This window comes from Rhipicephalus sanguineus, chromosome 6 (assembly GCF_013339695.2).
Source record: "Rhipicephalus sanguineus isolate Rsan-2018 chromosome 6, BIME_Rsan_1.4, whole genome shotgun sequence".
Lineage (NCBI taxonomy): Eukaryota > Metazoa > Arthropoda > Arachnida > Ixodida > Ixodidae > Rhipicephalus > Rhipicephalus sanguineus.
The window spans coordinates 162,891,703-162,908,641 of NC_051181.1; the positions used below are offsets into that span (position 1 = coordinate 162,891,703).

At 43.9% G+C, this 16,939-nt stretch overlaps 1 protein-coding gene across 2 annotated transcripts in view; it reads right to left on the reverse strand.

Moving 5' to 3' along the window:
* Positions 1–8,519: 8,519 nt before the first annotated feature.
* LOC119396959 (MFS-type transporter SLC18B1) overlaps positions 8,520–16,939 on the reverse strand; it is a 47,965-nt gene continuing 39,545 nt past the window's right edge. Inside the window, exons 9-14 of one of the 2 annotated variants that reach the window (XM_037664363.2) lie at positions 15,856–15,954; positions 15,270–15,358; positions 14,757–14,852; positions 14,593–14,667; positions 13,821–13,914; positions 8,520–8,679 (exon numbers count right to left, since the gene is read on the reverse strand). In XM_037664363.2, the coding sequence (XP_037520291.1) occupies positions 8,575–8,679; positions 13,821–13,914; positions 14,593–14,667; positions 14,757–14,852; positions 15,270–15,358; positions 15,856–15,954 (558 nt within the window). In that variant the 3' untranslated portion in view covers positions 8,520–8,574. Of the gene's footprint in view, positions 8,680–13,820; positions 13,915–14,592; positions 14,668–14,756; positions 14,853–15,269; positions 15,359–15,855; positions 15,955–16,939 lie in introns of those variants that run through there. The other variant, XR_005184509.2, reaches the window with a different exon arrangement.

Genomic DNA, 16,939 nt, shown 5'->3' on the forward strand with positions numbered 1-16,939 from the left:
TCCATGGATCTTCATTAGGAAGAGCTTTTTCGTAATTGCTTATACCAGCACGTCCGAGTTTAATCACTCTGCGGTGAATACCCCCTAAAAGGCCCTGCCCTTTCGAGCTCACGTGCTAGGGTTCCAATTCGAATTTTTTGCTTGCTTTTTAAAAATGTCATCTCGTTAATAAAAGCATATATCCTGGTCGGAGCAGCCGCAAATGCGCAGCTGTCAGTAGCGGGCCCGTCGCTGACGGCCCACAGTGAAGCGGCTACCCCATGTTACACGTCCGCCCCTCGCTTTCGGGGGTCAATAGCTGACGGGTAAAAAAACTCAGTTTCGGGCGAAGCAATGAATGCGATACCAACAAATTGTATTGTTAAACGAAGTAAGGCTAGCAGCTAACTCTTTTGGATTCGATCTCGCGTAACTCAACAAAACACTGGTTTAAGGGAATATGGCCGCTCCAGGAACCGAAGCGTTTTCTTGCTCTGAGTTCTCTAAACACGAAGTAAGCGTTGAGAGCACAGCAACTTTACGAGCCGTCTCCTGATGCCTCGAGATGGCGCGCGCAAGCGACTGCGCCTAGAGTTACTGTATATGCTACCTTTAGGTAGCAGAGTTGCGCATCTGTCTTCCAACGCCGCTAGCAACCATGCATTGCGGAGAAGCTGCCGCTTGGGCCAATTTTTTTATTTCTCGACGCCGCCGCTGCAGCAAACTGAATTAACACTAACCATCGACAGCCAATATTTATCGCCGGTCTTCGACACGCCAGACAGGTTAATCGGCGTCATGGTAGGCATGTCGCTTGCAAAAACGAAGTGCGACTTTACCGCATGGCTGTGGTTGCTAGCCGGACCTATGCGCAACTCTGCTACCTAAAGGTAGCATATATAGTGACTCTAACTGCGCCCTTCGAACGATGCGGTCCCCTCCCCCCCCCCCCCTCTCCTCTGGCGTCCTTTCATGCTCCTTACGAAAGACGGGCGGGACGTTTCCTGTCTGTTTGATGAGCAATCGACGGCAGGCCCGCACACGGGAAGATGTTATCTCATGCGCTGTCCGTGCGACGGAGACAGACGGCCGGCTAGCTTAATCTCCGCTTCAGCCGCGTTCGTTGCCAGCGCTCGCGAGATTTTACCCGCGGCTAGAATGCGCGTGGTGATGTTATTAATTTGGTCTTTATACAGAAAATTACGGCAATGGCGACGACAAAAATCCGCGGAGAGCGTCCATATAATTGTTATCACAATCAACATTTAAAAAAAGTTGAGGAGTCATTTCACTCTGTGAAGTGGATGATAAGCGAAGCTGTTTCGCGCATGGCAAGGAGGTGACATGGTGGAGGACAGTTTGGTATGTAAGGCCAGGTTGTTAACGTTCAATACACAATATTAATGCGAAAGCATAAGATGCTTTATCAAACAAGAAAATTGACCGTCGGCGGCGTCAATCGATTGATGCAAAAAATAATAGTGATGGCGTCATCATCACGTCCTAGATCGTCAAAACTTGTGACGTCATCATGGCGTCATATATCTTGATGTCACGTGATGACGCCATCACGACATCGTCGCTTTACACTGCTTCCGTAATCGGTGCGCTGATCATGGAGCTAGCGCAAAACACAGGTGAGGTGCAGAAAGCTTGCAGAGAAGGAGGGGAGGATCAACCCGTCGATCGAGAAGAAAAAGAACCTGGCTTTGGCCTTGGAGTTTTCTTAGGCGAATGCATTAGGGACAGTGTGGCTCTTTGACATTGAGGCACTGCTGTACATCACGGCGTTTGTCTACAATGTCTGCTGATAACTACATAGATGTATTTAGAGTGTTATTTCATAAAGTTCAATTTTATTGATCTGGTATTCTGTTTATTTGCTAGTGTCGAAAATAATCGTCGAAGATGTTAATTCAGAACACTCAACTGCATGAGCCCTTATTTTTTCATTAGCGAGTGAAGTATGGAGTTCTCCTGAGATGATTTTTTCCATGAGATTTGCAATGAATCGAAATATTTCTAGCTTTCATAAGAGCCCCATAGTAATATTCCGGTGCTTGAATTTATTGCAATATGCTTCTGTAGTGCACTCCAGAATGTAAAATTCGCTGCTCCAGAGTGCTCCCAGATGCAAAATTATCTGCTCCAAAGTGCTCCAAGATGAAAATTTTGCTGCTCCAAAGTGCTCCAAAACGGAAACTTTGCTGCTCCAAAAATTGCTCCAAATCGGAAGTCCTCGGTAGCATCACTGCATTCCGTTTCGTTAAATTCGTACCGATGTTTTAATTCATCCGTAACATAGGTTTCCTGATAATGCCGGCACCCGTGCACGGGGAGCCATTCGTTAAACTTGACTTGTGTTCGAATGAATTTTTCATGTCTATGTGTGGCCGAATCTCCTTAACTACCTGAACTGTGCTAGCGCTAGTTCGAGCACCAGTGTGCACTTACACGTGCGCAGGGTTCCCCATAAGGGGTAGGGAAGTAGGAAGGTTAATCGCTGCCCCCCTCCCCCCGCCTTACTAAAAAGTCAAAGTATGGGGGCAGACTTTGCGCCCCCCCCCCCCTATGTCTGAATTCACTAGGAGGGGGAGCCTGAGTGCCCGCGTTCGAGCACAATTTATTTTATTCTATTTGTTTCCATTATGTCTAGCTTTCATTATTTTGTTGTGGTTATTAAGAGTTATATGCGCCCCGCCTCGCTTTGCCGTTGTAACTTCGCTAAATACTTTTACGTGTACAAACATTAAAAAACGCAGTTTGTACGACCACCTCCAATGATATTATTTGGTAAACGACAAGCTTAGTGATTTATAAGATATTTTAAATTTTGCAGTCATCTTCAAGGCTGCAAGTTGCAGCCTTGAAGAGAAGTCCTTGTGCATAGTTTTGTTTTATATGCTTTTTATCGATGTGCAGGAATCCTTCATGCCACTAAAGAATGCTCCTTTTTCTTTAAAAATGCGGATGATATTTGTCAAATAGTACTTCCTCTTTCCCAAACAAGCTAATTGCACGTAGAAAAGCTGTTAATTCTCTCCAGTTCCATATGGGGCATGTTATGAGCTTCATATTTGGATGGTACTATCGTGAGCAATATGAGCTCGAACACGCGAGCGCGTGGCGAACAGCCTTGAACCTTACGTCGGCTGGTTCGCAGCGGCGGCTGTCGGAAACAAAGCGGAAAGGGCGCCGCGCTTCCACTAGCTGTTGACCCTCCCGCTTCGATATTGCTGATGCGAAACAGCATCTTAGAGAGTGTCCGTGGCCGCTAGCGGTGATATGAATTCCCATCAACGCGAACAGCCACATCAGACTAGGTAGCTGCTGAGATATCGGCTGTGACGTAGCCTGCCACGATGCGCAGGCCATGCTTGCGCATCGGTATCTCGGTGGTGTCGGCTGAGGATTTTTCTGCGCCTCATTTATTTATTTTGTTATCATTGCTAGCGGTCATTGGCACGCAATCAGCCGACATCTCGCAGCAACGCTAGCGAGGCGGGAGTACCAACAGTCAGCGGAACAGCGCCCCCCTCTTCCCTCCAGTTTCGGCAGCGCCATCCACGTATCACCCTATCTCAGTTTTAAGGCTATTTTCCACGTGCTCTCATGTTCTAGCTCATATTACACACGATAGTACACGGTACAGAAACTGTTCTTTACTGAAACAAATAATTGAAGTCTGCGTAGCGCTTTCCAGGCACTGATCTTTTTATTTTTTTATCATGCAGGGAGAGAGCGTTCCAATAACACCTTGCATTGTGTACGATGGCCCCGACCTTCCCTATGCAAGCAAGCTTTTCCTCCATGTGGACAAAGAACTGCTCTTCAGTGTGTCCAATGCCGAAGAATGAGTAGCTGCACTCATGGCAGCACATTGGCTGTTAAATATCGACTGCCATCACAAGGTGTTCAACGTTCTCGTCGCTGTTGAATGGCTCCTTCTTGGCCAGTGGGTAATGACTCCGAGGACACAAGTAGTAAAGCTCCTGAACATTTTCAAGAAAGCCTAGAAAATAGGCCTTAGCTTCTGCTTAAAGTATGTCGCCACCTGTGATTAACTCGAGCTTAAGCCATAAAGTTATATTTTCATATGGTAACGAGTAGTTATTTGTTTTACATTATACAGAAACGAATACTATGGCGGTACTAGTATTTCATTTCAATTTCTTGCTCATTTTCTTGTGACATTTTAATACAAGCCATTTTGTGTCTGCCGATTCCAACATGTTCTCGTAGGTCATTCCAGTTTGTGGCTATTGGCTTAGTTTTTATATTCAAAGGACTTTGTAACTTTTTTGCAGTAGTTTTAATAATTGATATCTTTTGCTATTGAAACTTTAGCTTAACAAAACTGCCAGTACTTGTCAGTGAAATCAGTGCATCGAATATTGTTTTAAAATTTATTTTTGAGCTATATGACAAGCTTTAAGTTTGGTCAATATTTTTTAAAGGAAATAAATACTCGTTTTATTCAATTACCAATGATTCTGTTGTCTTTGCTTGGAAAGGGATCATCTTTAAATTTCTCTGAACATGCCCGTGTCAAATTTGATTCAATTGTTGTTATGTAGGTAATGCTTCTGCAGTGCTGTCGTGGTCATAACGTCTCTATTCCCATGCATTTCCTGCATATTACCGCATTCAGCATGCGCTGCAACGTGCGCGTCATGGCCCGATTGCTCACTTTTTTGTGTTGGAGCCACAATCCATTGCTTTTGAGAAAGTGGGAAATATTTCATAATTCCAGCAATGTCCACAGTTTTCTACTTCACACATGTACTTTCCCAGAAAAGAGATAATATGGAGGCCTGCTGTGGAAAACGACATTCTGAGTCCTTATAATGTTGCGTGAGCTGTTACGGAGCATTGATACCCTGCTCGTGTATCAGCTACAGCTGTGTGATGACAGTGTTTACCTTACTAAGAAAGTCGACAACAGGCACAATGGTGTGGGCACTGCTGGAATTTTGCAACTTTATCAATCCACTTTCTCATCAAGGGATTGCACATTTCTGAACTATCTCGTTAACAGGAGAAAGACCAGACCGTACCTTGTGTGTTCCAGTGATTTCAAACACATACACTGATGTTATGCGGCCCATTTAAGACGATGGCACCTTATTTTATCAACTGCATAAGTGCAGGTATAAGAATTGGCACCAATATTTCCCTTCTTGGGAAGGGCAACTACAGCGGGAAAATTCATTCTGGGGTGCGCCCAAAGGGACCAGGTGTCTGTAGTGACCCAAGGGGGCTGACAGGGAAGAAGGTTCATTTGTGCTTCTCCCTGTAACTGCTACCTTTTCGAGGGCGGTTTCATCTATTACACCCCACTCGCACGGGTGTCGCTTGTTCTAAGACCCATACTGCACTATACGGCTGTGTTACAATGAAGCATGTTAAATTGAATCCCTCATTATGAAGTGGAAATCACGCCCTTGCTTCATATTTTGACACAAACGCCTTGGGCATTTGTGCTCCATGTGATTAGTGCTCCTTGTTTGGCGGCATACGCGATGCCGCTCCGCACACTCGAGAAAGGTCATTGAATACCGTGGAATTTGTCTCGGATGTACGAGCTCTGTGTTTATAAAAGCTCGACTTTATTTTGTACTATTGGATAACTGTGTGGACATCTTGCAGTATGTGTCAACACATTTTAGGTAATGACTTTGCATTCAGTCACGATTGCACTGTATATGTAAGGGCCATATATGCCGTGCTTCATATGCACCATAAAATCACTGCTGCTGCCAGCATTTTCTTTCTGTGGCAGGAGCCACTATAATAGGTCATGCGCCCTTGAAAGGACTAGCTAAAAGGTAAGCTTTCTAGCGTTTCAATGGGAGCCAACTGGGAGGGGGGAACCACTCGAATTATGGAAATTTTTGCCTGGGTGTTTGGGTGTAATTGTGCATAAACACCCTAACGCCCTTTTTCTCGTTTGGGTGTAATGTGCTTTTACACCCTACACCCTTTTTTTCATTTAGGTGTAATATGCTTTTACACCCAACCACACCCATTGGGTGAAAGTTTGAAATTACACCCATTGTATAGGTGTAATCCTGCTTGGTACACCTATTTTTTGGGGTGTAGGGGTGTGAGTTATAGACACCAAGTTACACCCATACGGGTGTAAAGTGGTTTACAGTGTATGCGCGGGGTTATGACTATGCGTCGTTTGTTATGATAATGGCGACCAAGCACTCTCGATGTTGCATTCAGAGAGCTGTTTACTCCTCACCTTTACCCCAGGAAGGCAGGGGACCAATGGCAGGCCTTTATGGGACGCACGTCATTGCTTCATTTTTATTTTTGCAGCCATCGCAGAGCCTGTTTTCTTTCAGACTCGACGGCCGGGGTCATACTTGCTTGCCCCCACCCCCACGGAGAACGCTGCTCAGTCCTATGGTGTCTACCCAACCAGGTCAATTATGCACGCATGTAGGTATAATTTTTCGGGTTACAGAACGGATTAGCGCGCTTTGTAAAGCTCTAATTCATTCGTGAAGGTGAAAAAAATGCTTATATTAAAAAGAAACGCCAACAAGCGCCCTCTGCCTTTTCTATAAAACTACGTGCATTTTGTCCATAACCTTCCAGAAGCGCTGCGGGAGATGCCTCTTAATGGACGTATGTTGATTAAACCACTCATTCATAAGTCTACGCGAATGTTATCCCTGCTTCTTTCTTTAGTTCGACAATTATGAGCAGTTCCACTAGTTAGATAAGAATGCTAAGGGCTTAAAGCAATGGCCCGTTGGAGCCTCCGCAAGTTTTTCTCTCTTCGCGCGGCAGCTGTTATAGTCCGCTCTCGCCAAACCGTACATGGAAACGTATTACAAATACTACCACTACCACTACTACTACTACTACTACTACTACTACTACTAACAATAATAATAATAGCTGTGGTTTGACGTACGAGAGGCACAATATGATTAGAAGGCACGCCGTAGTGAAGGACTGCTTACAACCGGTCTTAGTGACTGACTTTAAGCAGTGTCGTGGCCTCCTTTCCTTTTTTTTCTCTAACGACTCTTTTCTATTGTCTATTATTCCCCTTTCCCCAGCACAGGCTAGCCATAATAATATTTGGGGTTTAACGTCCCAAAACCACGATATAATCATGAGGGACGTCGTAGTGGAGAGCTCCGGAACTTTCAGCCACCTGGGATTCTTTAACGTGCACCTACATTTAAGTACACGGCCATCAAACATTTTCGCCTCTATCGAAATGCAGCCGCTGCGGCCGGGATTCGATCCGGCGACATTCGGGTCAGCAGTCGAGCGCCATAGCCACTAGACCACCGTGGTGGGGCAGCTGGCTGGTAGCCAGCTGGTCTGAGAACTTTCTTTCCATCTTTTTCTTCCTCCTGCTTCGGATAATTTTGACCACCTAGGTATCTCACTTTTATCGAAATTTCATTCACCGAATTGTTTCACTGCCGGCCGGTGTTCCATAGAATAATTTAATATGTAAGGAAGCCGCCAGGACTCAAGAACTCCTGGCCGTCACATAGGCGGGACATTTTGGCCGTCCCAAAAACTCGCGGGACCTTTCATTAAATTTATTTGTATGTATGTATAGGTTCACCACATCTGATGTATAAGGCAAGTGAGATGTTCGACGCACCGTTGACAGGTGGGTCTGAGTAGATGAAATTCCTGTTTGGGCAATACGTGCTAGCTGTTTGTGGTTGTGTCCCGAGACCCAGATGCACATGTCTCCCGCGTATATTGACGTTACGAGGGGCGTGCAGAGACAGCAAAGTGCATTTGCGAGAGCTACCCGAGCAATGTTGAATATCAGAGGAGAGAGGACTCATCCCTGCCATACAGAGCGAGAAATGCGTCTCTCCCCACTAAGAGTGTCACCGAGGCGAACATGAACAACGCGTCCACGGAGATAGGCCCGTAATTACTATGGATTGCATTTGGGGGACAGTAGACCTCTGGAAAACTTAGTTACAGGCCTCATAGATGTCTACAAAAACAGCAATGGTTGAGGGACTGCCTTTCCTGTGATGTTGAATATGACTTACGGGGCCTAATATACTATCTTTCGTACATACACGCGATCTGAAACCCGACATGCATAGAGCAAGTTTCTCTTTGTGCTCCACAAACCAATTCAGCAGGCTGTCGACTCGTTTCTCCGTGAATTTCGCTACACAGGATGATAGGAAAGCTGAACAATGCGATGGCGAGTGAGCAGCATCTTGGTTTCACAATACCCACATAACTTTCCCTATCTCCGGGACTTCTCCACGTGGCGTTGATGATGGCTAAGAGTCTTTGTTTTCATGGCTCCAGCCGCGATCTGACTGCTGATAACACCAGCGTCTACTGCACAATGTCGTCGCAAGCTGCTAAGCGTCGACTCTAATTCCCGAAATGTTAAATGGCCCTTCATCAAGGAATATGAAATTCTGTCGATGCTTACGAATGCTGAAATATTGAGTAGAATATTGGGTCATTCGCGGATAAATAATTTGCGTGAAGGTTTTGCTTCTGTATCACAGTATCACATGTACAAAAAACGAATATATATTTATTACTGGCACAAAATGACAACTGCTGGCACATTCATGACTTTCGAGAAGAAATGGATCGATCCTGCAGTGCTACACCGGCACTCCTTGTCCGTTGAATGTACATCAAATAAACCCAGTGGAGAAGGGTTATGGGGGTCTGGAAAAAATGAAATGAAGAGATATTATGAGTACTTCGTGTGCTGTTTATATGTGCAAGAAGAGGGGCAAAACTCGGGAGCTCAAGTGGTTGTTTTTTATTCTAGAACCCTGATATAATGATATTTTAAAAGAGCCCCTATGGCAGGTAATCTATTTTTGGTAGCGTACGATGTTAGGCTATAGTTGGTATATAGTTCAATAATACAAGTGTAAGGCGCAAGGTTCAACTAAGGAAAGGAGATGATTCTTAAGGGCTCGTTTTATCTTTGTTAGACACAATATTAATGAGAACTAACAGACAATAACGCCAAGGAAAGTTCCTTGGCGTTATTGTCTGTTAGTTCTCATTAATAAGGTTCAACTAAGGAAGAACAAAAAAAAAAGAGCGGACAAGAAGAGCGCTCTTTCATTCTTAGCGTAACCTTGCACCATACATCTTTATTATCGACTGTATTTTTGAGCCACCAGTGCAGAGATAACAAAGTATTCAATATTTCGCAATTCGTTATTGCAGTACTGATGCCAGAAGCTGAGCAGTTATTCCTCTTTCGATCTTGTGAGCTGAACTCGCTCACAGACCTATCACCATCTGCAGTGGACATATAATAGGCGGACGATAATGATGACTCATTAACGTATCGCTATGCATTTATTAAAGATATTATTATGTGGAAGTACGGTTAGTGAGCGCTGAAGAAATGTTTAAGCGCTGCCAATCTTCAGCCCTGCAGCTAGAAGTTGTCTTATAAAACAGTCAATAGGGAGATAAATGGTGCGGTATAGCAGGCAAAAATTTTCATTTATCGTTTCAATATTAAGGGTGATCATTTTTCGCAATATATCTCTGAACGCAATACACAAGTCTTTTAAACCTACTGCAATCTCCTTAAGGGCTACTTTACGCATCTTGCAATGCATATTTAATTTTATTCTTTCTTACACATCGCAGGATTCGTTTTCACCGAGTATCATTATTATGAAGTTATCTCACAGTTAAGATGCAAGCCTACAATTCAGCCAACAGTATTTGACGTCTAAGCAACCGGGCCTACGCACGTATCTCTGTTACATTCCCTCCACCAAACCAGTGTACTACAGTCAAACCCGACTATATCGAACTCGGGTAAAAGAAATTATCCTTCATACCAACCTCTTTTCGAACACGACAATGCTTTAACGTCAACGCATAGGAAAACTTACGGCTACATCGAACAAAGATAGCCGGAACGTTTGATATGTCGAACATCGGGCAGTGCGAAACATTGAAGCTGCCTTTTACTCAAGGAAGGGGACTTTTCCCGCATGCATGTGGGAGAGTGGGTGGTGTGAGTAGGAGAACAAGCGAGTAGAAACTATCGTGTGTCTTTCTTCACAACGATGCCTCGTCGTCGCGCGCGTTAGCTTGTCGTACGGCGTCGCCATTTGCTTCTCCGCTCCCTTTGTTAACGCAATGGCTACCTTAAAACGAAAGAACCTGGCTCCTCTCCATATGGCTGGCAGTAATGAACACAGTCGAATGTAGAGAAATATAGTATGACGTCGCCGCTGCGTACAGCATCCCAGAAAGCACAGGAGTATGAACCGAAAAACAAGGAGAGAGAGAGGCAAAAGAAAGGCAGGGAGGTTATCCAGGTTGTACCCGGCTTGCTACCCTACACGGGGGGAAGGGAAGGAAAAGAATGGAGTGAGCAAGAAGGAAACAGGGAACGAGTAATACGCACACACACGCATTACGTTAGGGCCAAGGCAGGCTTTCGGAGCCCTAAGAGTACGGACAGCTGCGTATGAAGTTATTAAGGCGCTGTTTACATCGATACCGTATTTTCGCGCGTACAAGCCGCGCCTGCAACCACAGTTTGCGGGAAAATCAAAACTAACAAAAAAAAGTCCCTGCTTGTTGTTGTAAGTTCGCCTTCCTTGCATTATTGCGAAGCAATGCTGTGAAGACAACTTACGCACCAAAATTCGCATCGCAAATACGGCAAATTCTTTAAAATTTTGATATTGAATTATACTATATATTAAGTATAATTCCTGTTTTTTGCAAGTTCCATATATGCTGGCTCGATTGTGTACAATAGTTACTACACATGTTCACTATGTTTAACGGTGAGAGCAGGAATAATGTTCAGTGTGCTGTATTCATATGTTACCCACTCCTGCTTAAGGCTTCATTTTGAAGCCAGCAGAAACCCAGTAAATAAATAAAATAAATAACCCCACAATGAAAAATTCGTAAACAGGGGCTGTGCTGGAGCCGACGTTTCGACAACAGGACTTGTCGTCTTCAAGGCTTCAACAGCTTTCTTACCCTATCGAAAATTCTCATATGACACATATGCCTCGTATCCAATAATCTATGAATCATATGTGTTCTCATATGATCATACGAGATTATTGGATATGTGTCATACGTGTTATGTGAGATTTTTCGATAGGGTAGCGCTGTGTTATATGCTTCGTACCCTCTCCTTCAATCCAAACAAAAGAGCTGGAGAGGGCAACTACAAAAGCCGGGGGGGGGGGGGAGAGAAAGAGAGGCCGCCGTGACGAGCTGGGTGAGTCAAAACGAAAGGGGAATTCCGTGAATAAGAAAAGAAAAGAAACGGGGGCGGGGGAAGGGGTCGGCAAAGACGTTTCGCGGAATTATGGTTGTCAGAACGAAGCACCACTTGACAATGGTAGGTTAGAAATTCCTAGAAAAAGGGCTTAACTCTCACTGGTTTTCGTTGTGCGTGTCCCATATTCAAGAGCACCCTTTGAAACGTTTTACCTCCTGGCTGCAGGGTATTAAACTTGCGAATAAGGTATATGTCTGCATATTTTCTGTCTCTTGGGGACCGGAAATTTGACTGAAGTATGTGAAGTTTGAGATCGTCGAAGTTGTGACTTGCCACATTAAAACGATGACCAACTGCTTTCGGTAATTTCTCCACCGTGTCCGCGCAATGCCCGCTTCATCTAGCGTTAACAGGCTGTCCTGTTTCGCCAATGTACCGTCTGCGACGATATGAACATTCCATCATGTAGATAAAGTTTGAACTAGTCCAGGTAAAACTAGATTTTATATCATCGACGTAATCACTTCCGGTGTTTTTAACCATAACGTCATCTTGAATGTATTTGCAAGTCTCACATTTTGGACGAGAACGAGGTATTATGTGGGCAGTAGAATGAGGGTTTATTTTTGCATGCACTAACACGTCCTTAAATTTTTCAAGTGTAAGGTACGACGACGACAACGGACAAAAGGGAGAGTACACACACACGCTTCGTGTGTGTGTACTCTCCCTCTTGTCCGTTGTCGTCGTCGCGCCTTACACTTCAAATATGCTGAACCAACACGCCCAGTCTGCCATTCTTACGTCCTTAGAGTTCCTGTTACGGCAATACACGACCTTTGGTACTTCAGGAAACGCTTTTCTAAGACGCTCGTTGCTTGCTAGAGAGAGAGAGAGATGAAGAAAGGAAGGCCGGGAGGTTAACCAGATATTAGCATCTCGTTTGCTACCCAGCACCCTCGTTGCTTGCTAATATTGCATAATACTTGCTGAGGATATTATTTATGTTTGGGAGTGCATTTGAGTATTCGGTTATAAATGCTAGTGGCTGGTTGGGCAGTGCTGCGGGGGCTCCTCTAGCTAGGGTTGATTTCCCATTTAATTTACATGCTTCGTTGTAGGCCTTGTTTAGAGCGTCGTGCGGACAATTTCTTTCAAGTAATGTTTCCTTTAGGTTGCCACCGTCGTCGGTATAAATCTTTGTTATACGCCTCGCCTGTCCGACAAATATCCCTTGTTTGGACTGTCGCGGGTGATGACTAGTGTGATCTAGGTATTGCTGGCTATATGTTGGTTTCCTGTAGAGCGTCGTCTTTAATTTTCCTGTTTCAATAGATACAGTAGTGTCTAGGAACTAAATTTCACTGGACGCATGGTGCACGGTAAATTTAATACTAGGGTGAAACTTGTTACAATGGTCAATGAATGCGTTTATTGATCTTCTGCCCTGTTCCCATATAATACATATGTCGTCTGCATAGCGGAGATAGGTGGAAGGCTTTACCGGCGATGATTTTAAAAGTTCTGATTCTAAATGTCCCGTAAAAATGTTGGCCAATGTTGGAGCGAAAAACGTTCCCATACTAGTGATAAACATTGGCAGGTAGTAGGACGAATCAAATTCAAAATAATTAAGCGTGTGGACTAGTTTCAGTAACGAGAGGTAAACTTCAGCATTATATGTTTGCTTGATTTGTATGAGCTACTTTGAGACCGCTTCAATTGCTTAAGTGACAGGCATATTCGTATACAACGAGAAGACATCTAATCTTACCAGAATAGCCTGATCCAAGAGTGCTTGTGTTTCGTTAATGAAATCTATTATTCGAAGGAAATGAGGTGTATCTTGAATAAAGAATAGTAGGTTAGATGATATAATATACGAATGATAATTTAGAAATTTTGATAGTGGCTCAGTGGGTGTATTGTTGTTGGATACTATAGTTCTGCCTGAGATTTGCGCGATAAATAGTTCATCTATGGGAACCTTATGAGTCTTCGGAGCAATGTAGAAGTGCTCGCTTGTTTTTAGGGATCAAGAACCGGTACTCGGAGGGTGGGACTAATTCCCTGGCTAGAAAATCCGTTATCATATGTGATGTACTATTACTATATTCGCACGTGAGTCGGGTCGGAGGTTAATTTTCGGTAGTGGGTGTTGTTGCTGAGTTGCCTGATAGCTTCGTTTTCATATTTTGCCAGATTTCTATACTGCCACCCTCGTCTACAGGTTTTATAATAGTGACCTTTCTGTATGAGAGTTGTTCAAGGCATCGTGCTCTGCACAAATTAAGTCGTTGGTTAAGTTCTTGGAGGAGAGGGTACGAAGCAAATACATACAAGCGCTAAGAAAAACAGTTGCAACCTTGAAGAATACAAGTCCGCTGGTCGAAACGTCGGCTGTAGCACACCCCCGTTTACGAGTTTTTCTTCACAAGCTTCCATCTTCCCCTGACTCCTGCCTTTTTTTGGATAGCCCCACAATGTGTTTTGTTATGTAATGATACGTTGAAGTTTAGACGTCGTTGTACTGGCGGGGTGAGTTTCACAAGCGAGGGCGTAGGGTTGCATCACTTACCCAGAATAAGAGGATGCCGAAGAGGAACATAGATCCCGGTCTGTAGCTGAACTTTTCTACGAGATACCCTGCTATCGGGGGTGTCGTAATGGCACTGGAATATTGGAAAGGGGCAACAGCCGTTGACACTCACAGCAGTGTCGAGACCCACAATGGGTGAAACAGGCTATATATCGTTATGTAAAGGCTGTTCCGAGTAAGAACAAAAAAACGGGCTTCGCAGTTTATGTGATATGACTGGTTGATGTTTTACACAACACTAAAATCCCTGCACACGTAATAAATTCTTGAAGGCATTACCTTTTTTGTTTTAGTAAAAACAAGTAGTAAGAGATAACAAAATCCCTAAAAACACTTGTCAAGTTCTGTCGTGTGGGCTTAGCGATACCCTTAGGTTCTATCGCATCAGGGGAAAGCCCCTTCTGTCATATTGATTTTGGAGTCTCCGCTGTAATATCTCTAAAAACAACAGAGAAGTGTCTTTCGCCGTTCGACGAAGGCGATCTTAATGCATTAACATTTTGAAGCACTGCGACTTACATCTCCCGCGAAGGCCCACGCTTCGATTCGGGCATCGGTATTATTTAAGACACCGTGAGTATGTCTTAGTGAACGTCCGCGAGCTGAGTGCGAGCGATGGGACGGCGTAAAGCGAGTATGCGGCTCCTCTAGTAATTGGTCCTCTTATATATCTCGCGACACCACAAATTGTTTTGATGGTGTTATTTGTTTCACAAATAGCAAGACAACACGTACAAAGCCTTATGCTCACCCAATAACCAAGAAGGTCACTACAACAGTTGACACGAATCCAGTAGTCCGTATGTCGTCTGGGTAGCCTCGCTTACTGGAAAGTGACAAAAAAAGAAAGACCGTGACATATTATTATTTTTTATAGGCAGTCAGATACTAGCGGTGCCGTAGAATGAGACTCACGCTGTATGGCTGAGAGCTAACGAGAAGCTGCAGATGAATTGGGCAGCCATTCCAACACCCGTGAACGTCTGAGAGACGTAGACCATCCAGAGCTGCCTTTGAAAGAAGACAAGAAAAAAAATATTGTTATTACATAGAGTTTTTATGCACGAACAACTCCCTACGACAATCAAGAATTATGTAGAATGTCTCAACGATTACATGAATCTTTACAGTGCGTCAGAGCACATTTTTCCTTTACTGGGCTGTTGTGAAGTAAGAAGGGTTTCATTTTAGAAAGTATAGAATCTGTAAAGTTTGCTGGCAGGCAAGTTGGTGACGCACTGTCTAGAATTATAAAAGCGCATAGACGCACAAGAAATGGCAAAGGCAAAGAAGAGACAGGACAGAGTGCTGACTCTGAAGTAACCTGGTTAGTGGAAACTTGGTTCTTTGTCCTGTCTCCTTTTTGCTTTATTTGTTGTTGTGTGTCTATCTGCTGTCATTCTTATGAACAATGTGTAATCTACTTACGGGTCTTGTTGGACAAACGGTGCTGGGCCAAGTATAAGGTAGGCGAAAGCCGTCATCAGTTGCCCAGCAAAAGCAAAAAATGCTGCCATCTATGCGAACGTGAAAACAAAATGGAAACAGTTGTTTTGCACACAGTCGGCACTTTAGTGCATACAGTCGGCACTAGAAGATCTGTACTGGTTACTAACCTAAAGAAGCTGATAGGTTAATACTGCTGCCTTCTGATTATTCTTAACGTTGTCATTAACAGGACGTATGCTCACTTAATGCATACCCCGCTTTCCGACTTAGTTATAAACTTAATCAAGATGCGCCGTTTTAATATAATTAAGAAAGACTCCTACCAAGTTTACCGTGTGACATCAGGTAAGAAAACTTAGAGAAAACTATTTGAAGCGAATAACTGCGATAAGTTCCAACGCATTAGCTGTACGTCAGCTACCTATTTATAAGAAAATTACGGAATATTGTGCGTGGTTTCCTTTCAACGTGAATGATGAGGTTGTCTTAACGTGATTCACTTCTCTCTTTCCGGAGCAGCCACAACACGACCAACACGTTGGGAATTTTCAGAATTATTCTTTACCTTGACGTAACAAAACAGTCCCGCGAATGCCGCGCCCACGGTGTAACTTGCAAACTGTACCATGTACAGTACTCCAAGTCGCGTGCTGCTGAGGTTGAACTGCAAGAAAATGCACGATAAGAACAAAAATTGGAACACTGAGAGAGAGTTGAATGCGGTGCTAGAATTCGCAAGGTAAACCAACACTGATGATGGGCCAAACATTGCTAGTCATGCAGGAGTCTTTTAAAAGCGTTATTCAGGTGATTTTTATGTAATCCCCGATTATCTTTTCATGGGCAAGGTTATAGCGCGTTTGAGAAGCTAATCAGATTGTGTCGACAAGGATACCACGGCAGCGTGCTGCACTCTTTGTAACACTCGAAGGCAAACACTTGGCAATAAATTATTTAGTCGGGGACCAGACTTCATGCGAGACATAACGACCCGCAGTGTATTAAATTGCTTTGGCGTTCCCAACCCAAATGAATGCAGAAGCTCAGGGGGAAATGCCAGCTTGAAGAGGCGAAACATCCTTGAACAGGGGGTGTCGCTGGAGCCAGCGTTTCGGCAAGTAGTCTTGTCAGCAGCTTGCTGCATTGACAAACTGGTCTGACCCGTTTCTCTGTGGGAGTTTTATTGCTTTTCTTGTGGAGAAGCAAGGTAGCTGTGGACTCTCTGTATATGTTGGCTAAGGCACTTTATGTTTTAATTTTTAGGTTTTTGTGTATAAAGGCGTAAGCCAAAGAGGCACGCCCGTGGTTTACATAAAAAGAGAAGTAACGAGAGAACATAAAATAGCGTTGAGCAATAAAAACATATAGTCACATGTTAAGGAGTTTTATTTTCAAGAAATAGTGCTCGTAGGGAGGCTAAAGAAATCTCTTGCGTTAAAGCTTTAGAGCAAAAAGGTCAATGTTAAGTTTTATTTATTAATTAAACGAAAGTATGCCTTACGAGTTCAATAATATAATAGACGTAGCAGGGCTAAATGGGAGAATTCCAATGCCCGATTTTGTATCCTGTCTGAATTGAAGTAAGGTGAGTGCTGCATTTTCCCAGCAGGCAACTGCGTAGTAGTCGATATGACATTGACAAATTTGGC